The sequence below is a fragment of the Parasteatoda tepidariorum genome, chromosome 2 (genome assembly GCF_043381705.1).
Source record: "Parasteatoda tepidariorum isolate YZ-2023 chromosome 2, CAS_Ptep_4.0, whole genome shotgun sequence".
Taxonomy (NCBI): Eukaryota; Metazoa; Arthropoda; class Arachnida; order Araneae; family Theridiidae; genus Parasteatoda; species Parasteatoda tepidariorum.
The window spans coordinates 25,656,912-25,680,418 of NC_092205.1; the positions used below are offsets into that span (position 1 = coordinate 25,656,912).

The 23,507-nt window shown below is 29.6% G+C and overlaps 3 protein-coding genes across 3 annotated transcripts in view; 2 read left to right on the forward strand and 1 right to left on the reverse strand.

The window, feature by feature from the left end:
- Positions 1 to 23,507, reverse strand: part of LOC107456201 (cuticle protein 14-like) — a 206,301-nt gene that overhangs the window by 63,837 nt on the left and 118,957 nt on the right. The window lies entirely within an intron of this gene.
- Positions 1 to 23,507, forward strand: part of LOC107454911 (rh5-interacting protein-like) — a 104,871-nt gene that overhangs the window by 54,295 nt on the left and 27,069 nt on the right. Inside the window, exons 9-10 of the mRNA XM_071177334.1 lie at positions 18,091 to 18,204; positions 23,071 to 23,178. Of these exons, the coding sequence (XP_071033435.1) occupies positions 18,091 to 18,204; positions 23,071 to 23,178 (222 nt within the window). The remainder of the gene's footprint in view (positions 1 to 18,090; positions 18,205 to 23,070; positions 23,179 to 23,507) is intronic.
- Positions 6,512 to 16,885, forward strand: LOC107442653 (fibulin-5-like). The gene is made up of 5 exons (XM_043051460.2): positions 6,512 to 6,665; positions 10,549 to 10,650; positions 14,078 to 14,179; positions 14,450 to 14,551; positions 16,767 to 16,885. Exons 1-5 carry the CDS (start codon positions 6,542 to 6,544, stop codon positions 16,883 to 16,885), a joined length of 549 nt encoding a protein of 182 aa, XP_042907394.1. The 5' UTR covers positions 6,512 to 6,541.

Genomic DNA, 23,507 nt, shown 5'->3' on the forward strand with positions numbered 1-23,507 from the left:
CAGTGTTGGCAAAAAACAAATTATTCTACGAATGTTATAGCGATTCATTTATATCTGTAGTAAAAAAAACTGTGTCTGCGCTCAAATATTTGCCTCATGATTCTATTAAGATCTATTAATGATCATAAATACATTTACTCAGTAATAATCATCTAAAATTACATTTAAAATTTCAACAAATTTGCTGAGTTCACAATCGTCATTTAATATTTTATACACCAAACAGATATATTAAATACAATTTGTGTATGCTTTCATCGAATGTTGAGTATGCGTTCATGAATAACTTTTGATCTAATGATCATAATGGTTCGAAGGGGTGACTTCGAACATGCTAATTAATTAGGGCAGACGATATTTTAAGTTACGAAATCAGATACAAAAAACGCACTTTCTATGAATAAACATAAATAAAACCTTGAATAAAATTTGAGTATGGGCAAAAAAAAAAACTTTCAATGGATTAAGATTTCTGACTTTCAAAATATAGGGGTAGATGCAATACGGGAAATATGGTTACCATAGTTTATTAAAGAGAGTGATCCAAAGTTTGGATCCCTTATTGTTAATTTCACTTTTTGTTAATGTTAATTTGCTGATGTTAATTTATCTATTGCTAATTTTACTTTTTTACCCATATCTCGAGAACTTTATAAGTGAATTGAAAAATATTTCACTCAAACAGGAGAAAAATTTAGGAATTATAAGGTAAAAAAATTTTTTAACATCATATTAAAGTTTGTAATTTTAAATGAAAACATGAGAAAAATCAGTTAAAGAATACCTGAGAAATTGAATTTTAAAAAAGTCAAATATTTAAGATGCGATTTCTCAGGAACTATTCAGCCGATTTCTTCCTAATTTAGTACTTTGCGATAAAGAAAATTACATAATATAAAATGAAGTAAAAAATTGTATACCTTACAATTAAAAATTTTTTTGACTATTATTAAGTAAAATAATAAAAATAATAAATAATTACTAAAATTAATTTTTTACTTCATTTATTATTATTATTATCTTAAAAGAAAGAATTTTATAATATGGTGTACAAAAATTTCTTAATTCGCTAAAAAAAAATATCTCATGACATGGCAAAATGAAGTAAAGTTTACATTAAGGGGTCCAAACTCTGGATTGCTCTTCTGACTATATTTCCCAAATTGCGGTTACCTCATATATTTTGGGAGTCAAAAATCCAAATTCATTGAAAAAAAGTTATGTTGTTTCAGAGTTCTTCATATTTGATAAGTTTTGCCTGCAAGTCTCAGATTGGAAATGGCTCAAAACGTCAGAGTAAACAAAAGCCACGATTTTGTTTATAGAAAAAACCTTTTTTAATTATTTTTTCAATATTTCAAAAGTTATAAGTTCATAAGATTTGAAATAATTGAATTATAAGTTTATGTCAATGATTTTCATCAATATGGAAAAACCTCTTAATTAAATAGTCCATTTTTTTCTAATTTTAGACAAGATGATTGATGTTGTAAAAAATTATACCTTTGGACTTAGTTTTAAAGCACTTTCTCTGTGGCTTTTTATTTCTTTGACGAAAGAGTATTTAAAAACAATGTTAAACATAATTACATTTTCAAAGTAGAATAAAAAGCTATATGAGAACAACTAATATTGTCGATAAAGAAAGCTATCATAAATAAGTTTTAAAAGGTACAAAAATGAAAGGGTAAAAACTAAAATCACATGAAAGGGTTTTTTTAAAACATTTTGAACTTTATAAATATACCTGCCTAATCCAAGATTAATTCAAAGATGAATACAAAATACTTTTTTAGCCAAGTATGCAATGAGCTTTTAAAGAAAAAAATTATACCCATACTTGTATTCGATACGATAATAGTTTATAAGTTCTAATAGTTATACAGATAGTTATATATAATATATACTAATAGTTATACTCTTTTAGAATGGAATAAGCGTCTCAAGGTTACACGATTTTCCCTCTCTACACATATCTCCCCTCTCCGTTACCATGGTATCCGCAAATCTTGCTTCCCCTATTTCTCACTTCTCTTAGCTAACCCGGATTTATATCTAATTTAACACTGAAGATCCACTTAACTATTCGTGAGTGTATATCTTTTTCTGAAAAAGAAAACTACTCAAATACGAGATAATCAGCTGAAGAGGTAATTTTTTTATTTAATTTTTTATTTTTAGCAGCAATATTTTTGCATATATCACTCACTGGAGCTGGAAACACTCCACTCAAACATATTAGGAGAAGAAACATTGAACATAAAACAACATCTAATTGAACATATGAAATGAAAACATTAAAAGATATAAACATTTAAAACATTAAAGCATTGAAAATATTGAAATGAGAAATGAAATATTGAATGAACTATGAAAGTATAAAAAATACCAAAAACATACATTTAAACATGAAGAGGTAAGTAATAAAAAATATGTTTTAAAACATATTGTATACAAGACTAAAGCAGATGGTGACACTACACTGCATAAAAAGCTTGCTTTTTCGATGGCGGTTACAATTACAATGAATATTAATGAGTTCGAAATTTTGGTTCAGTTGACATAGCTCAACGATGCCCTTTAGTGTGACTCCTGGTAATCTTTTCCCACACCCACAAGTGTATGCCTACTTTTTACTGAAATCGGCTGCCTTGGGGGAAAAAGCTTAACCATGGTTTTTGTTAACCATGGTTACGTAAAGGGGAAAAGTGTGAGCAGTAGGAAAATCGTGTACCATGATATGCCAATAAGAATATGAAAGTTATTAGAATTTTGAGTGCTTCTTCATATTTTATTTTTTATTTTTTTAATAATGATTATTGATCCCTTGTTGTTAAACATTTATCTTATTATTAGAAGCAAAGACAACTTTTAAATGCTTTTTTTTACAGTCGTAAAACTAAGTATTTAGAAGTTTAAATGTCATTTAATATTTTGGAATTAATACGCATATACCTAAATTTTATCTAAAACTTACGCGTAGGGATCTAAATACAATTTGAAATGAAGGAAGAGTTGAGCAAATTTATGTATGAAATTCCAAAGTTTCTTTCTTTCTTTCAAAATATGCAATCATGCTGTTGATAAATGTCACATGGAACAATGAAAAGAATTGAACACTTAAATTACTCATCACAAATAAAGTAATGTTTTTTAATATGTATTTTCGCTTTCTTGAATAACTATAATACTTGTTTGTAATCTGCGAAATGATAACTTGATAACGCCGATAAGAAAATTTATTATCAGTTTTTACTTCATTTCAAAAATTAGGTTCTGTTTTCCACTAATAAAAGTAGGTTAATATTAGTTTTTAATTAAAAAAAAGATTAATAATCAGTTGTGGGATAGCTCTATGATCTAACGCATTTAAATTCCAATATGGGAGACTTATGTCGATTTCTTGCTGTCTTTATTTTGCGCTTAAGTCTGCGTTGTACTCCAGTAGTTAGGGAAAAAAACAGGCTTAAATTTATCTTTTTTTGTAGTAAAACAAGCATAAGTTGACTACTATTGTTTTAGTGGTCAACTTAGACAAGTGGGAAACTTATAGAGGGGGTGGGTCATTGTNGTGTTTGTTAATAAAAGTTTTTATTTAAAAGAAAAACTGAATAGTTCTTGATATAGCTTATGATACGTTACAAGGGGGTGGGTCATTGTTTACTTTTTCGTTTCCAATATCATGTTGCTATACATTAAAAAAAAATTTTTACTTTACTTAAAAATTTTATTTAGCAAATAGCCAAATGAATATGGTAAGATAAATGTTTAAACCTGAATGAACTTCAATTTGTTACATATACATAATTCTAATATTTAATTAACTTTTTTAAAAAAATTATTTCGTTAGTTATGCATGTGAAGTGTTTAATAAAAATAATTTCTTAAAATATCAGAACACGAAAACATGTAATTTGAAAACTTTAACAAACAAAATTATTTGAACACTTTGAAATTTATTCTGTTATTACTACACTTACAAACTTATTTGCTCACGATTGCAACTGGAAGAACAACTTTTCAACTAACACTACTGTTTTCAAAGAATGAATGAAAGAAATGGTCAAAAGCTGACCCCTTACAGTTTCCCCTGATGGTTAACTCACAAAAGGGTTTAGATTAGCTTTTTGCACTGTTTCACCAAACAAGTGAAATTTTAACATACATTGCAAAATGACAGAAAATCATGAACTTTTTTTTTCTGATCAACTTATAAGGGATTTAGAATAGAATTTCATAATACTCCTAGACAAAATTGACTTATTTCTGTGGTCAACATACAAGATAGACTGGTGGTCAAGTTACAAAGGTTTTACTTCTTTATAATTATATAGGAAAAATTCCTATATAATTATAAAGAAGTAAAACCTTCTTTATAATTATATAGGAATTCTTTATAATTATATAGGGAAATTTCATTATATAGGAAAAATTCCGTTCTTGATAATTGAGGTCAACTTATGCAGGTGTCCAACTTACAAGGGTGGTCAATTTGGCAGGTTTCACTGTATTAATCGATTCGGTGATGACGCAATATGAATTAACTAAATTTTTCACCTTCGAGGAGGTGAGCGTCCACTCCTAGGTCAAAATACGTGACCTGAAATTTCATGTTTTTGAGGGTTTTCTTCCTCCAAATATCTCACAAATAACTCTCCATATCGAAAAAATGTAAACACAAAAGTTAAGTCGGTAAAGTATGCATCAAATAAATACCAATAGGATATGTTTTGTCTCCAACGTACTTACTTGACCAAATGAGTTGACCTAAATAGTCAACTTTTTAAACAAATTTCCTTTTTTGATGAAATTAATGTTGGAAAGAAGTAAAAAACATTTTGGTACTACTATTGTATGAATAACGACTACTTCACTGATGTTTTGACAATCCTAAGTTGAAAACTTCCCGTTTTGACAGTCCAGAGTTAGGTTGAAAAATTCCTGAGAAATTGAATTTCAAAAAAGTCAGATAGTTAAATTTCGATTTCTCAGGAACTATTTCACCGATTATGCTCAGATTTTGAATTTTGTCATGCAAAAAATTCTCTTCCTTACAATTCAAAATCTCTTCGATCTTACTTAAGTAAGGTAATAAAAAATAGTAAATATTTGCTGAAAGTAATTTTTTACATAGAATTACCTTTGGATAAACCAATTTTCAAATTGAGTGCAAAAATTTTAAAAAATATTCATGGGACATAGGAAGATGGGCAAAAAGTAAAATTAACATTAGAAGGTCCAAGTTTTGGAGCGCACTTCTGACTAAACTATGGAACCATATTTCCCAGATTGCTGTTACCTCCTATATTTTTGGGGTCAATATTCCGAATCCGTGGAAAAAAGGCATGTTTATTCAGAGAAAGTGCGTTTTTGTGTCTGATTTCGTGATTTAAAATATTGCTTGCACTTATTAATTAGCATATTTGAAGTCACCCTACCGGGCCATTAAGACTGATTTCGAACGTGAGGATTCAACCATTGGATCAAAAGTTATTCAGGGTGGTTCGTTTTTTCTTTTTTTTTTCTCACTTTACTTTAATAGAATTGACAATTTCAATTTTAAATTATTATCGAATTTTCAATATCAAATTATTTTAATCGAAAAAGGAACATATTACAGTGTGAATTCAAATTTATATCTGATCATAACTGATTAAAATTAAGATAAATAAGGTGTGAAAGGTTCAATACCCTCTACTAGAGAAGAAGAATTATATGTTTATCGTAGGTCTACAGCATTAAGCAAAGTTATCGGTGGTCACTAACCATGAAAGACTAAATGAAACAATTGGCGATTAAAAAATTGTTTTCTTGGCATCACCAGAACACCACTTTTTATGCCAAGAATGCACCTGCTGTGCAATTTGCAAAATTTTTTTAAAAAAATTAAATATCGAATCAGTTTGAATATTTGATAAATTTATATAAATTACTTTATTTTACACTTTTTCTTAAAATTTTTCTTCATTTTAAACATGTAATGTTCACCATACTTTGAGAAATGTTTCAAATCTCAATATCAAGAGTATTCTTAGTTGTTTAAAATTTTCAATTTTTGTAAAAGTAGCTATGTTTAAAAATTATTGTCCACATGTAAGTAATAAGACTTCCTAATTTTTTCATACAGTTCATTGTAAATTAAAATTTTTAGGGTTTAAATTATGGGGATTTATTTGTTTAACGATTGCGCCTGGTACTAAAAATATAACTCACATCGGACGAAGAATTGATAAAATAATGTCCATGTAAGAAATTACTGTTTTATTGATTTATATATTTTTCTTTGAATACGCAATCCTTCTGTAGATAATAATAACATAAAACATCAAAATGATTTTAATAATACAAATGAAATAATGCTCTAAACATGCTCTACTATAATTTATTACGATAACTCAGATAAAAAAAAACACTCTTATCAAATGTCTAATGGATTGATTTTTCACACATATATATTGAGATGAAATTAATGTTTTTATAAAGATATCTTTTCGTTAATAAGTTATGAGATCAATAAGGGATAGCTCACCAAAATTCAAATATGACAGGACAGAGTTTATTTTTCCTATTATTTTTGTGTGTAAATCTGTTTTATGCAGTGTTTGGAAGTGATTGTGGTTGTGACAGCAGCGAAGAAATAGCAACTAAATGCTCTAACGATGTTGGTGAGTACATTCATGCAGATCGCATAAATTGAAATGAAGCAAAATTATAAGTTTTTGTTACTGACCAGTGGTCGATTGAAGTATTTTAAACTTTGGTTAGTTAATGGTTGAAAAGAATTTCGATATTTATAATATAAGTTATTTCTTTCGAAGCATTTTCAAAATGTTACAATATTTCTTTCTAACATAAAGAAACAATTAAGAAATAAGCATGCAGTCATTTTCAATATATTATAAAATATTCATAATAATTTTGAGTTCCATAACGATCTTATAAAATACTCATAAATATTACAAAAAAAACACTATAATAAAGTGCACACAAGATGCATTTTCGACGAAAAAAAGTGGAATCGGATGTAGACTAACAGGCAATTGTTTAATCGCCATTCAATATAATTAATTACCTAATTAATTCCTAGGGCAAAATTGGGAATTTCGGCAACTGGCCAACTTTTCGCAGGGGCAACATTTTAAAAAGAGTGGCCACTTTTTTTAAAAATGTAAAACTTTAAACGTTCGAAAAACTGTTGATATTTTTAAGAAACGAAATTTTAACGTTAAAAGATTCATTTCTAAAACGAAAGCGTGATATAAAGTAATTTTCTGAATACTATGAAATATTTATAATGACTCCCTTACTATTCTATTAAATTCTATTAAATATTGCAATAATTCCAGAAAGTCTATAGTTAAAAGTAGTCAAATTTTCGACAAAAAAGGTGACGTCTGGCAGACAATTGTTTAATCGCCATTTAAAATATTTAGTCGCCCTGTGGCTGGTAGGGATCAGTAATTTTGCTCTAAAAAGCAAAATATCCATAAAATTTAGCTAGTTAATTCATTAATTTTTTTATTCTTGAATTTGACAGATAATCTGTGCTACAAGTAAAATAGTTAACTAAGAAGAGATTTTTAGAGTACGCTTGTTGTAGTGTTTATAAAAAGTATATGCAAGGAATATACTCAAAGTGAAACTCGTCAATTAGGCTGGATTTCTATGTACAAAGACTTTTTTAGTTTGAGAAATAATATGTAAAATTTATTTACTACTTCGAAGTAACAATTAATTTAAGAATTATTTAAGATTACAATTTGTGCCTTGTTCTGTAAACTTTTGCTCGTTAAAGATTATAATTTTTGTCTTTTTGAACAATTCTGTTCGTACTGCAAAGCAAAAGCTTTGCTGGCTGCAAAATGTTAATAGTTTATTCATTTTATGTTAATAGTTTATTATAGTAAATGTTAATAGTTTGATCATTTAATAGTTTATTCATATTTCATGTGCGGTGGTCTTGAATTAACAGAATAAATTAAAAGTTAAAATAAATTATATTGTTTTGAACAATAAATTCCAAAATTTCATCATAAGTCAGTATTTTGAAAAAAAAATTCAATAACATTTTATTTCCTCATTTTAAATTTCTAACGAGAAATTGCTTGAAATTTATAATCATAAAGTACCTTAAAAGTGTTTATCCTATCTGTAGTCAATATTGCTTGATTGATGAATTTTTGAGATTTTGCAATTTTTTGCTTAACTTTATAATTTTAATACCTGTAAGTATAATTTAATACTCTTCTGTAATGTTAATGCTTTAACTTTATCACTTTTCCCAACTAAACTCAAGTCAAACTTTTTGATGGTTATCCTTTGTTGGATCAACAAAATCTTGACGGAAACCATTAATAATTCCATCATGAATCATTATATATTTGATGGTAACCATCATCAGTAATGTTGGTTACCATCATGTTGAACCATCTGAAATATTCATCACTGTTTCTTAAAATCAAATGTTGGAACGATCATGAATAACCATCATCCCAATGTAGGAATTTGAACTGATTTATGATAGACCAACAATAAAAAAATTACTTTGATGGTATATTCCATCAAAACAATTTGTTTTTTCCCATTAACCATCATGGAAATGTATAGTTGAAACCATCATTGATCATCTCACATCATCATGGATTGTTGGCCCATGATGAATCAAACTTCTTGTGATGGTTAACCATCATAGTATTAAAGTAGCATTTTTCATCATGAAGTGATGGAAGTTAGGCATATCAAAAACCATGAACGCATAAAGGAAAATGTTGGATGTTGGGGAGAATCAAATGATGTTGGACCATAGTTTATTGAAGATTTTAATCAAGAAATATCTTATTGCTTCAATTTCGTCTGATTATTTATTTAATTTAAGACTAAAATATGTTACCATTAAGTAAGCAAGCCAACTTGCGAAGCCATTCGAAAGGATGTACAAAAGCAATTCAGGCGATGGGTGAACACAGCAAGCAGGGTCTAATCTTAATTATTGTAACTTTTTTGAGTTTCATACATATCAAAATTAAAAAAATAAAAATAAAAATGGATGTATTAAATTCATTTTTATTATAGATAAATCATATTTATATGAAATGTGTCAATTTCATTATCAAAACATTCGCTGATTCGAATCAGTAAGTGATTCAAATTAGCAGTGATTTGAATCAACAAGTGATTCGAATCAGTGATTTAAATCACTAAAGTGAAGAGATTCTATTGATTCAAATCACTTGAGTGATTCGTTTTGCTCAACTTTAATCATAACTTCCACTCTGGGATGGTCTTGTCGAACAGTAAATTAAAAGTATTTTTAAATTAAAAGCTTAACTTTCTAAATATTTATTAGAAAAAATCCTTTTGACCAAAAAATAAAATGATGTTTACCAAGATTTAAGTGCCAATATGAATCTTGGAACTTAAAGAAGGTGTACTTAATCCAATTACTAAGTTTTAATTTAATAGGTTAATTTGAAGTCAAAAATTCTTGATCGCAAGATTAAAAAAATTGGACAGAGAAAAACAGATTTAAAAGCTTAGATTAACACGTTGACTCCGGGGTGAAACAACGGTGGGTCACGCTAGAGTTTCTCATCTTGGCAGCGCACCGGAGTAAAAACTGGTAACAATAAGTTTCATTTTTTAGTTTTTTTTCCGGGAATAATAAAAATCCATAACTACCAATTTTTTTAACGGATGCAATTTTTATATTAAATTGCTTCTTCGCCGTGATAAGTTTTCTTATAGTGAATTGTTATTGTTGAGAATAGATTAACTCCTCCCGAATATTATCTAACATTGAAATAGTTCTTCTACCAGTATTTTCACTTTTCCCGGCGTGAACGTGTTAATATTACTTTTACTGATAAGATATAATATTTGTTGGTGAATCCTGTTAAGGTGTAATAATTTTGGTGTTCAGTGAGTGAGTTTCAGTATTGTTGCTATAACTTTGAAACTTTTTTGGCGCATTATCTTATGGTTTGGTGTCAAATTGCTCGCACTGAAACAGGTTAAAATATAATTTCTTTTTTCAAAAAGACTAAAAGCTTTGTTACAACAAACCCCTTGCCCCTCTGTGCACAAAAAACGGAAATATGACTTTTCTTTTATAACAGAGACACTTATAAATAAAACATGTCACGTATTCTTGTCGTCTTTCCAAAAAAAAAAAATTAAAAAAATAATAAAAACATGTTTTTTTTATCTGAAAAATTTCCTAAATAATAAAATATTATTTTATAATTAATTTAATAATTGAATTTTATAAATTATAAGCAAAACATACTGCTAATACTTATAATGCTATATATCAGCTCTATTATAAAACTCCAGACTTAAAAGCTTTTTTTTTTAAATTGTTTTTTTTAAGTGTGAGAAATATTTGACTAAATATGACGATTATCTCTTTCAACTAAGGAGGCATTTGTCTCTTTTATTATTTAATTCACAACTTTATTGCGAATGTTCTTAATTTGATTTATTTTATATTTAACTAATAATCATTTATGTAAAGAAATTTTTTTTACCATTCATGTACTTATATTCTAGAATGTGACTGTGGATATGGAACTTTAGAATGCTGTTATATGCATGGTGAGAAGCGCTGTGTGTGCATGGAAGGGTACGCTCTAAACAAAGACATTTGTGAAGGTGAAAAGCTTTTTAATTCTCAGGTTTAATCCAAGCTTTATGTGTGGCTAGCGAGTATTGTCAACTCTAGTTTTAAATTGTTCCTTACTCTGTGAAAAGAACATTTCACTATTTTTACATAAAAGCTCTTTTTAAAAACTACCGAATAAGCTAAAATTTTGCAGGCAATCGCCAGTGCTGATAAAAATTTGATAAGCCTAACTAATCTACGATCAAAACGAAAATCCAAACATTACTGAACTAAACTTTGGAAGGATCCTAGATTAGAAAAGAAATATCCAAGGTTTCTTTCTTAAAAACTTCGCAAGTTCAGCAACCCAAATTCGTTCGAACCCATCCTTAAAAAATTTTATTCTGCTTTTGTAACTTTATTTCATTTGAATCATTTTAGAAATTAATTAGTTACATAGAAAGTTTTAAGTAGCTTATTAATTCTGCAACTGCGGGTATGCTCTTGAAGCTCTCATGTGAACGGCAAAAATCTCTGTAACTACAAATCAGATTATGCTCTAAAACAGGGGTTTCCAACTTACATGAGGACGGGGGCCACAATTTAAAACATAAATCAAATGGTGGGCCGCAACTTGATCAAAATTTTATGTAGGACTCTTTTATGTTTGAAGTAACATTAAATATTACTGTCAGAATTTTACCAAGTTGTACAAAACAAAAATATTGAATTACAAATTAAAATAAGTAGATTTTTCAAACTATTTGTTTGCACATTAAAAAATTCTGGCTACAATAACTTTAATGTGCACCCATGTATTAAACAATTAATGTGCAACAGATATCTAATTGTTAAGATATAAAACTTTAAAAAAGTTGGTATTAAAACTTACATAGTAGCACACAAAATGTTCATTGACAAAATTGAGGTTCGTCTGCTGCAACCACCAGAGAATAGATATTTACATTTTAAATTTTACAAATGCGTCTGTAAATATTTTCGTCCAAAAGGAGTGGTTTCAAAAAGTTAAATCGGAGAATTTCTTCGAGAAAATTTCTGATACCCACGTTTTAAATTATATTCACAAAATGCAAAAAAAAAAAATGAAATGAAAGAGAGCAACATACACGATTATTTTTGTATTTGAATAAATATTTTCTTGGATGCAAAACCTGAGAAATACTTTTTTTGCACCGTTGGTATGATAAATTTCGCAGCAATGAAGAAATTAGGTTTTTATTAACGAGAAAAGTATTTTAAACCCATAAAGAATTTTTACAAAAATTATCCGCAAAAAAATGACAACTAATATATTTTAGTTCGCGGGCCACAAAAAAAAAGGCTTCGCTGGCCGGATGCGGCCCCCGGGCCGCCAGTTGGAAACCACTGCTCTAAAACAAGGACATTTGTGAAGGTAAGGGCAAGACTCGAGAAATACGGTCTACCGGTTGCCATTAACGAACAATACATTTTGACTGGGGACTATATTTTTAGCCTTTAATTATGAATTGATATTTTTTGTTGCTCATTATTTAACTAAAAAAGTCGGTTTGCGAATTTAAAACTCGAGCGAAACTTTTTTCTCCTTTCTCGTCTGTTTTTTCAACAATTATGGAAGAAAAATTCTATGTTTTCTTTATCTTTGCACTGTCGTACATTCTTGAAATTTCTGATTCCTAGTTTAGTAATAGTATCTTGCTAAAAAATAGGATTTTAAAAATCATGTAAAAATACAAAGGAAAAACTGCGTGATTGTGATCGGAAACCATATAAATTTGCTATAAGGTGATCGAAATATTGGAAATTATAATCCATGGGCTTAACTGTCGAAAAAGTTAGTAAAAAAATGAATATACACATGAATTCTCGATGAAATTGATGCAAACAAACTCATGCGCCAAAAAGTTATTAATCAAATGCGTGATTAAAAGTTCACCTGCTTAATAATGCCTCGCTAAATGTATTAGGGTTTCGAAAAATCTATGCTGAATTCTGTTAAAGTAATTGATGAAAAAACAAAGAAATTTACAATGAAATAAATGCGAACTCGAACTTACGCGATTGAAAATCGATTGCTTATATGTGCAGATCGAAATTCATGAGTCGTAATAGTTTCGAGTGTAGTTGCGATTTCAAAATATCTGGATTTTGAAATTACCTAGAAATTCATAAATATCACGGATGAAAAGGTCTTTTAAATAAAAATATGAATTCTCGACGAAATCGGTGGAAATGTATCAAAAAAATTATTATGATAATGTTAATTATCACAGGTACAAAATTCTCATGGGATAATATCCTATTTAAAACATAGGGATTTAAGAAAACCGTGTAAAAATCTTTGACAATAATTGCTGAAATGCCACAAGAGTGCGCAATGAAATCGGCGTCGAATTCAAGCTCGTCAAACGATAATCACTTAATTGTGAGATTCGAAATTTCCAGGACGTGTTAAAATCATGCTAAAAAATGGATAAACGAGAACGATTATAATTTTAGAATAATAATATGAAACAAATGTTTTTATACATAACAGGTTTTCTGCGACGTTCTTGTTTTTGAAATTTTTCCTTTAAATTCTTCTGGATCCGTGCACTTGGAAGTTCTGAAAAAGTTGAGACCCAATTTATAAATTTGCATAAAAACCCGCTGTAATAGAACTTTTTACGCGTAATCGTAAATTCTCAGATAATGCACATACTATTTAATAGTAAAATCATAATATTTTGCGATAACACACTAATTTTTATCAATTTCAAAGTAATCTTTGAAATTTCTTTCAAAAATTTATTATATTTTATTATGTTGTAATAAATATTTTATTCACTTTTACTAAGCATTCCAAATGTGAACAATTGGTTTTTTGCATGAATGTGTTGAACAAAATTTCAAATTTGGAAGAAAAAGAATGTAGAAATGGGAAAGGTACTAAAATTTTTACTGGCCACCAACTTTTTTCCAAATATTCGTGCTCTGCGTAAAGGTATTGTTTTATTTCCTGGGAGCAGCTTCTTAAACTCTTCATGTTGGGGCGATTTGAGGGTTTTCCTTAAATGCTTATAGAAAATTACCGAAAAGCAATAATTTCAGCTTATAGTTGAAAAATTATAGCTTATGACTAATCTTATAATACGCAACTTATTACCATGCTGCGAGAAATAAGGAGCATAGACCTGCAAGTAAATAATAATAGCTTAAGTAAAACTTCCAGTCAAGAATTATAACTGAGACTCCTATAGCTGTAAATGTGAACGAATAGAAGTTTCGAAAGCCTAACTCTATTGAAGTCAAAAGGAAAATCCAAAGACTCAGCACAAGAGAGGTTCGACTTACAGCAACCTAGGATTGCAAATACCCCCCTAAAAGACCGAAAAATAATATACATATATTATAGTTTTTTTTCCTTTACTGAATCTATCAATGCATAATTTATAAAATAAATTTAAGAGATTTATTAAATATTCATTTGTATTCCAGAGTGTGATTGTGGACATGGAGCTTCAGAATGTTCTTTTGTAAATGGCACGAAATTCTGTACTTGCAGATCAGGTTACACTCTTGATGATGGAGTTTGTAAAGGTATATAGGTTCATAAACTTGTAATAAGGTTCATAGATAGGTTCATAAATTAATAAGATTCATAAATAGGTTCATAAATTTGTATAAATGTTCATAAATTTGTTTCGAAAATAGCTCCACTTGCAGCAACCTAGGATTGCAAATACCTCCCTAAAAGTCCGAAAAATAAAATACATTTATTATAGTTTTTTTCTTCCTTTATTGAATCTATAAATGCATAATTTATAAAATAAATTTAAGAGAATTAATAAATATTCATTTATATTCCAGAGTGTGATTGTGGATATGGAGCTTCAGAATGTTCTTTTGCAAATGGCACAAAATTCTGTATCTGCAGATCAGGTTACACTCTTGACGATGGCGTTTGTAAAGGTAAAAGCAGCATTTAATTATTTAGGTGAAACCAGTCTTTGCGAAGTCTAATACTCTATGGAGGGAACAATTTATAATTTTTATTATAATGCTTTTGGAAAAAGTACAATCATTTTCGTCAAAAAGTTTTTTTTAAATAACCATGGTCAAAGATTATTTTGATCTAGTTTTGGTACTATCTTGACTATCCTATATTAGCTCACCACTCGTAGAATCGGTAGATTTTTTAATTTTTTTATTTTTTAATTTTGAATAGCACTGCAGGTAAATTCCTGATGTGAACACCAAAACTTCTGTCTACAGAGAAAGTAGATAATTACATCCATGGCTGAACAAAGATGTTTCTGTTCCCAAGAAAAATTTTATTACGAGTCTCTTATTCAAACCGCAAAAAAACATTGTTTTATATCTTGGAAGTATGCAAAGTTGTATTTTTCGTATGGAAACAAAGAAATTCCTTGTAATTTTCTTTTGAAAAACTAATTAATAAAAACGATATTTTTTTTTAAAATTTTGTTTGTCCCGTTGGCAATCCAAAATTTCGGAACAGCTGTCCGTCTCCCTCCCCTCCCGTTAACCCTGCCACAACTACATCACAAGTAAATTCCATGCATATTTTTTTAAATTGTTGTATAGAATAGAAATACCAGCTACCTTTTCACTGAAATTGTAGTATTTTTCAAATTTTCTATAGAGTTAACATGTTTACCTAATCTTACCCTATTGGTTGGGTTAGATCGTGTGATGTTACATTCTTCTAGAAAATAATCCTTCATTAAAAAAAGTAATGAAAATGTGAATTTTCAGGAATGATATATTCTACATAATGAATGAACATTTTGATTAAATTTTTGAAGGATTCGTATTTCTAACATCCAAACTGTAGAAGGTTGCCGCAATCTGGAAAATACGAAACCAATAGAATGGTCAGGAGAGTAGTTTGGACCCCTTAGTGCTAATTTTACAGTTTGCATATTTTAATATAACTCGAAAAACTTTTTAGTTAATTAAAAAAAAAATTCGCACAATTATAAAATTCGTTTGTCGAAGGTGATTCCCTGAAAAAAATATTCTTTTTGTAAATATTTTTTATTTATTATCATTTTATTTAATAATGATCGAAGAAATTTCGGATTGTAAGTCACATATTTTTTTTGCATAATTTTAAACAAAATAATTTCACAACGACAAATTTAATATTTGAGCCAAATCGGTCGAATAGTTCCTGAGAAATCAAATTTTAAATAAATTTTTTTTTAAATTTAATTTCTCAGGAAACAAATGAACCGATTTTGCTCAAATTTTGCATTTTTCCTGGTATAATTATATTCTTTAAAATGATTCAAAAAATTATGTACCTTAAAGTTCAAAATTTTTATGACCATTATTAAATGAAATCATAAAAAGTAATAAATATTCATAATAAATAACTATTTTACGTAATATTTTATAATAAATATTTTATGTGTACTTTAGGCTGTAATAAATACTTTTTTCATTTTTACTAAGCATTCCAAATGTATATTGATTATTTAACATGGATGTATTGAACAAAATTTCTAATTTGGAAGAAAAAAAATAGAAATGAGAAAGGTACTAATATTTTTAGTGGCTACCAACATTTTATAAATAATTGGTGCCCTGCGTCAGGTTATTATTATATTTCCTGGGAGTAGCTTCTTAAAAATTTCATGTTTTGACGATTTGTGGATTTTCTGTAACTACTTATAGAAAAACTACAGAAAAAGCAATAATTTCAGATCATAACTGAAAAATTTTAGCTTATAACTAATCTTATAACACGCAACTTATTACCATGTTGCGAGGAATAAGGAGTAAGTAAATAATAATAGCTTACTTATAACTTCCAGCCATGAATAATAATTTTGACGGCTACAGCTGTAAATGTGAACGAATCAATGTTTGAAAGGCCTAACTCTATTGAAGTCAGAAGGAAAATAAAAAGACTGACGAATTTTATACCAAAGGGGTCCTTAATTAGAGAGTTCCTAATTATGTCTTGTATAGCTTCGTTCATAAATTTGTTTCGAAAACAGCTCCACTTGCAGCAACCTAGGATTGCAAATACCTCCCTAAAAAACCGACAAATAATATGCATTTATTGTAGTTTTTTCTTCTTCCTTTATTGAATTTATCAATGCATAATTTATATGATAAATTTAAGAGATTTATTAAATAATCAATTATATTCCAGAGTGTGATTGTGGATATGGAGCTTCAGAATGTTCTTTTGTAAATGGCACAAAATTCTGTACTTGCAGATCAGGTTACACTCTTGACGATGGCGTTTGTAAAGGTAAAAGCAGCATTTAATTGTTTTGGTGAAACCAGTCTTTGCGAAGTCTGATACTCTATGGAGAGAACAATTTATAATTTTTATTATAATGCTTTTGGAAAAAATACAGTCATTTTTGTGTACGGCTCTAGAGGACAATAACTCATATATAACAGTTCGAGTCGAAAATTTACACTTCACTGCAGAGAAATAATATACGAATTAACGGGAATTTCATGATATTTTTCACATCATGAAACTTTTTGAGTTTTGCGCAGGTTACATAAAATAATGATTTATTTAACACCTTTGATAACATTGGCGTAGTAGCCTAATTATTTTTTAATTTAATTTCGAAAACATTTGTGAAGTGATGGGAAATATTCAATTCATAAACGAAAAATAAAAACTGAACTGCAGAGAAATAATGGGATGCAAAATTTTTATTTTTGCACTAAATATTACACATATGGTTAATTTACACTAATTTTCCTCCTCCCCCAGATAACAGCATGAGATAAAAAGTTTCTTCCACCATGCTCAAAAGATTTTTTTTTAATTAAAATGCAGTCAAACCACGGTGTAACAAAACCTCGATTTGGCGAGTTCCGCGATTTCACAAATTTCTATTTTTCTCTGATTAAATGATAATAAAATCCTCTATTGATCCAAATTGATGAACTATTTCACTAATTGAAAAAGATTTCTTTTTTAAACTGGAAGCAAACATTTTTTAGACACTTTAATGGTTTAAGATCATCTTAAAAGGTACACAACGAAATTCTTTTTTTTTATCCATGCTCCGCACATTTCCCTATTAGCAATTAAAAGAAAAAAGATTAAAACAGTAGTTTTTTCTGTAAACTATGCGCAAGTGCTTCGGTTAATAATATTTTTATTTCGTATAATTTTTCACATACAAAAACAATAAATAGGAAGTTCCTTATTACAATAATTAATACGTTATTGAAGATTAAAAATGCCTATTTTTTGGAGGTTAAAAGTTTATTGATATATTTGTTGCTGAGTAAAAAGAATACAATTTCTAGTTATTGGCAGTTTTGGGTAGTTGCATTTTTGGCTGTTTTATAAGAAAAATTCCAAAAACGACCCTTATATTTCGAATAAAACGTTCTGTCTCGATGAATTCGCCAAATCGGGGTCCAACTTAATCAACATTTCATTTGTTATTATATTCTATCGACTTCTTATTTTCTTTTTTAATAAATTGAATTTTCGACAGAATGTGATTGTGGAAATAATTCAAAAAGCTGCCAGCTGATAGCTTCTTTTAAATTATGCTTTTGTTATCCTGGATATATGTACAACGCTGACAGGAATGAATGCGTAAGCGAAAGTAAGTATGAACACAATGTTATGGAAAAAATTATTTTTTATTAGTTTTTACTTTTCACGAAATCATTTGTCTGAAATTCTGAAAATGTCGTGACTTTTAATATAGTGATCCTCTTAAGAAAGGTGAGGTTTTCTCGGAAAATTTCAGATTTACATAAAAATTTTAAGAAAAACGCGCATACAGGAGAGGAGGCTAATTAGAACATGAGGTTGCTAAAAACAAGGGAATTTTTTCGGTTTTTTTTTTCAGGCGTAAAATAACAGCTATAAAACTTACAAAATAACACTTCTAAAATAATCGGTGTTCTGCTATTTTAAAAATGCTTGTTTTTAAGTACCTCCGTAAATTTTGGTGCATCGGCAACACTTTACATGCACATCCCTGGCAACAATTTTACCTTGGCCCCGATTGGGCTCAAAATGGGCACATTATCGGTCCTATATGAACATGCACCAAGGAACCAATACTGAGATGTCTAGATTTTTTAATGCTGCTCCTATATAGGGCCAATATCGGCCTATATAAGGCTAATATATATAGTCTATAGTGACTGAATAACGAACATATTATAAAATATCGGGTAAATCTGACAATTTTAGGTAGGGCCAATACCGACAAATTACTGCCCTATGAACCCTTATAGAACCAAAATTAGTTAATATTGGTTCGATGAGGGCCTAAAGATGCGGCCTAAAGATATTTTGCGGCTAAAGATGTTATACTTTTATGATCATGAAAACACACTTAATTCCTAAACTGCAAATTAAAATTCAATGTTTATATGGTAGAAAAGTAAATCATTAATTGTTTTTTCAAGTATATAGATTGTGTGATTAAAATAGTTTTTAAAAATGGTTAATATGCTTATTTAATATTCATATAATAATTTTTGATTTGCCTTTTTCTAATGAACCAACAATGTCACATTGGAGACTATCCATCTGTTCAACAATGACACCAACTCCAACTATGTAACCCCATACCTGTGTGGCTAATTTGGGAATTCCAATTTTCAGCTTTCATTGATAATATTCTCATTTATTTACTAACACATAGGTTATCAAAGTAAGCAAGATGCAAGAAATAGGTAGTATCTCAGCGTATTGGCGCGAAGCGCCATTAACTGATTCATCTATACTGGATTAGGCGTATGCTGATAAGTCATATGTACCTATAGAAAGAAGTAAAATAAAAGTGATTCACAGCGGTGAACTGTGAAAAACAGGTTAGGGAATATCCTGAATGAGAAGTGAGTCCAGAATCATTTTTGTGACTCAGGAAGCAAGGAACGAAGGAGCTTAACAAGCTCTTTGTCCTGGAGGAGTTCTTTCATCTCTTTGAAGAGGTTCAGGAATCTGCTGGCACTATCTGTGGCTTTCACTGGGCGGGATTTTCTGTTTTTCGGCACCTTCCTGGGTCTTGCATCGAAGCCTGAAAAACAGGCTGGGTGCTCACCATTGCAGTTGACACAGGTGGCTGGGGTTGTTCTAGGCTTCGTACACTGGTACGTGAGATGTGCACCGGCGCATTTCATGCAGGCAGGGTTGGGAGAAGTGCAGCTTAGTTGTGCATGTCCAAATTATTGACACCGGTAACACTGTATCTGGAATCTTCCTCCACGGAAGAGTTCTATTCTCACATTCTTTTCTAGTACTGATGTTGAAGATTTTTCTGGAGTCACTGTTGTCCAATTGGATAGCCAGAAAAAGTGGGAGGGGCCTAAGCTCCTGACCACTCCTTCTTTTGAGTTGAAGTATTTTCTCTGGTAAAAGTCCAAAGTTTTTCAGGTGTTTTTCCAATTCTTGTAAATCAGAGTCTATATTCAATCCTCTAATCAGGGTCTTTAGCTTTTTACTCGAAGAGTTGTTAGTAGATGTAGTTGGAGTGGGAGGGTCCACCGTCGCCGGGGCTTCGGTTTCTTTCTCTGTCACCGCCGGTACTGGTACCGCAGGGGTTGCGAGAGCTTCAGCTGGGTCTGGGTGGTTTCTTTCCCCGTGTGATTCTAAGTCGATTTGCATCGCCGTGTTGACGCAAGTCTTGAGCTTCTTTTTCTTCTTTTCGGGGCAGCCCGGAGTTTCTGTTGTTTCCATAACAGAAGGATTCTGTTAAATTTCTATAGACTCTAAGCTGGTTGTGCAGTCGATGCTTTCAGGCTCTGGGATATCCATCTTTTCTACCGGAGTCAGAGTAGGCTCAGTCTGCACAGGAGTTTCAGTCTCAGTGATTGTAGTTTCCATCTTTTCAACTTCCTCAGACTTGGTTGATTCCTTAGCAGTCCATTCCTCTTTGATCATCAGGTAGCGTTCGAGTTGATATTCCATTCTGAACTTGTTCTCGCACGCAGTGTCGTTGTTGCCGCGTTTAAGATATCCATTGTACTCCTCTACGGCATTTCTACAGAAGTCGATCATCTTATCAATATTGTCAGGGGTAGCCTTTTTATCAGCATATCCATAACACTGTTTTCTGATTTCATCATGGTCTAAGACAGGGCTAAGGAGAATCGAAGGGCTGGTTCACTCCTTTGAAGTAACTCTCGCCACGCCAATCCTCCGATTTTCTCTAGTGACGTCACTTTTGGCGCAAAGCTCACACTTTTACTTCAAGAACAGAGCGTTCGGCCTTGCTATCTCTAACTAATATTGGAGCATTTCTTTTTGTGACATATTCTAAGACATTTGTTATTTTCTATAATGACTTTCCTCAGCTTTTGCCGTGAATTTACAAAATTTTAAAACTATTAACGAAATGCCAGTTTGCGCGATTGCAACTTGCAAAATATAATTTTCAGCGTGTTCCCTAAAGTAAATGAACAACCATGTAAAGAATAGACTCCGAAATGACACAGTTAATATAAAACAGCAATACGTTTTTTCTATCGTTAAGAATTTTATAAAATTTCGTTATCTAAATAGAAACCGCCTCGTTACTTCAAAAAGAAAGGCATGTGAAAAAAATTAAAAAATGGATAAAGTCAAAGAATATTTTAATTTTCTTTGTAAAAAGTATACGTACAAGTATTACGTAAAGTACGTAAGTAAAAAGTATAAATAAAATATATAGTGTGCAGTTGAAATTCTCCTAATTTCATAACTTATTTTTTTAATGTAGTTATTCTAAATATTTATGATTCTTTTGAAAATTATATTCTCTTGAATTTAAACATCTATAAATTATATCAATCTTAAATTTAAATATTTATAAGCAATTGTAAAATTTCTAATGTCATTATGAACTTAAATTATTATTTTGTTTCAGTAATTAGCGTTTAAGGTTAATGTTTCCTAATGATTAAGTATGAACAAATTGCTATTAACGACATATTTTAAAATCAGGGATTCTAAATTTAACTTAACTTATCTTTATAAAAGAATATGTAGATAAAAAAAGTGTCGATATATGCCTTCATTTTTCTTAATAGTTAAAGTTAAAACTGAACTTTTTAAAATAAAGTATTTATCGTGTCATTTTCACCAACTAGCAAAACATTTTTATAAGTTTAAAATGGTATTTTTTTAATATAATAACCAAGAAAGTTTTTTTTGAACTATGTTTATGAACGGAAATAATGTGTTAATTACGTAAAGTTTGAAAGCTAATAGCCAGAAAAAGTCTAAATTATTTTTATGAAGAGAAAGATGCAAAGTTATTATAATATCTTTGCGTGCGATCTTCCGAGATCTGTGGACACAGTGACGTGATGAGGAGGGAAATCGTAGCTTCAGCTCTAAGAGCGGTGTGAACTAGCCCTTCTATTCTCTTTAGCCCTGGGTCTAAGATGGGTGGAGGCTTTGAGTTAAACATTCGTTTGCCGCCTCGTCCGAATCTATGATAGGAAAACATTTTAGCACTGGAACCTCACTCCTCGACGCCTCAAGAGAGGACCCGGTCTGATGGTCTCGGTTATCAAAGTATTTATTAAGTTAAATGCTTTCTTAAAGTATTTAACTGGTTTATAACTTTTTCACATATTCCTTTTAATTCATTTAATTTTGTGTTGAAAGTTAAGGAAACAGTAATGCTTTAATACAGCTAAATTTTATTTTAAATTCATCATTCGTCATTGAATATTGATTTGTCAATCTGATTGGACAAATTTTGGGTTAGTTACAAAATAATATTTTTTCTACTAAACAAATATTAAAAAAACACTTCTGATGTAGTAAACATTCATTTTGCACACCTATTTGTTTTACATAAGATAATTTACTCAAAATTGCATTTTTAAATAAAAATTGTTTCATTTTTCGTGCTTTTTATTTGTAAAAAGAGAGATTAAATACTTAATTATATGAATTATCCTCACTAATGCCACAAGGCTAGTGTGTATCAAAGCAGTTGTTTTAAATGATTCTATAAAAGGTATACATCCAAAATCTTCTTTTTCTTTAATGGCACAACAAACTGGTGTAAATTATGACCTTCTCAAAATTCGCACTTCTCTCTATTAGCAATTAAAAAAATTAAAGCAGTATTTCTTTCTGAAAATTTAAACGCGTGCATCTGTCGCTAATATTTGTTTTTTGCATCATTTTTTTTCAAAAATAATAAACAAAAAGTTGCTTATTAGAATAATTAATACAATAGACGGAAAAAAGATTTAAAAAAAGCCAATTTTTTGGAGGTTAAGTGTTAAAAATTCACTGACTTTCTTGCTATCGGATTAAATGAATACCATTTCAAATTATTGTTATATTAGGGCTATTCTATAAGAAAATGTCAGGAACAAGTCTTATATTTCGAATAACCCCCATTTGACGAATAAAATCTTATGAGTCAATGAATTTGCTAAACATGAGTTCATGTTCATGAACATTTCATTAGTTATTTTGTATGTTATTTTATGATATGTTGAATTTTCAACAGAGTGTGATTGTGGAAATAATTCAAAAAGCTGCGAGATGATGGGTTCTTTCAAACTCTGCACTTGTAATTTTGATTACATGTACAACCCTGGCACGGATCAATGCGAAAGTAAGTAAGGACACAATTTTAAGATTTTTAATATACTGTTAGTCTGGAAAAAAAGCAAGGTTTTCTTTGAAAATTTAAGATATGCTAAAAATTATTTTAAAAAAACACACATACAGGAGAGGTGGTTAATTAGTACATGAGATTAATAAGAACAACGGAATTTTTTTTTGTTTTTTTACTGTCGTATAATACTATATATAAAGCTTGCAAAATAACACTTTTGAAATAATAGGTGTTTTGTTATTTTAAAGGTGTTATTTAAGTGACTCCAAAAAATTTTGATGGATCATCAACACTTTCTATGGGTCATTCTCACAAAAACAGTCATT

Excerpts from the sequence above, each read along its gene's own strand:
- LOC107442653 (XM_043051460.2), top strand. The coding sequence starts at position 6,542 with ATGACAGGACAGAGTTTATTTTTCCTATTATTTTTGTGTGTAAATCTG. Across the intron at positions 6,666-10,548 it reads TAAATGCTCTAACGATGTTG|AATGTGACTGTGGATATGGA; the intron begins GTGAGTACATTC and ends CTTATATTCTAG. Across the intron at positions 10,651-14,077 it reads AAACAAAGACATTTGTGAAG|AGTGTGATTGTGGACATGGA; the intron begins GTGAAAAGCTTT and ends TTTGTATTCCAG.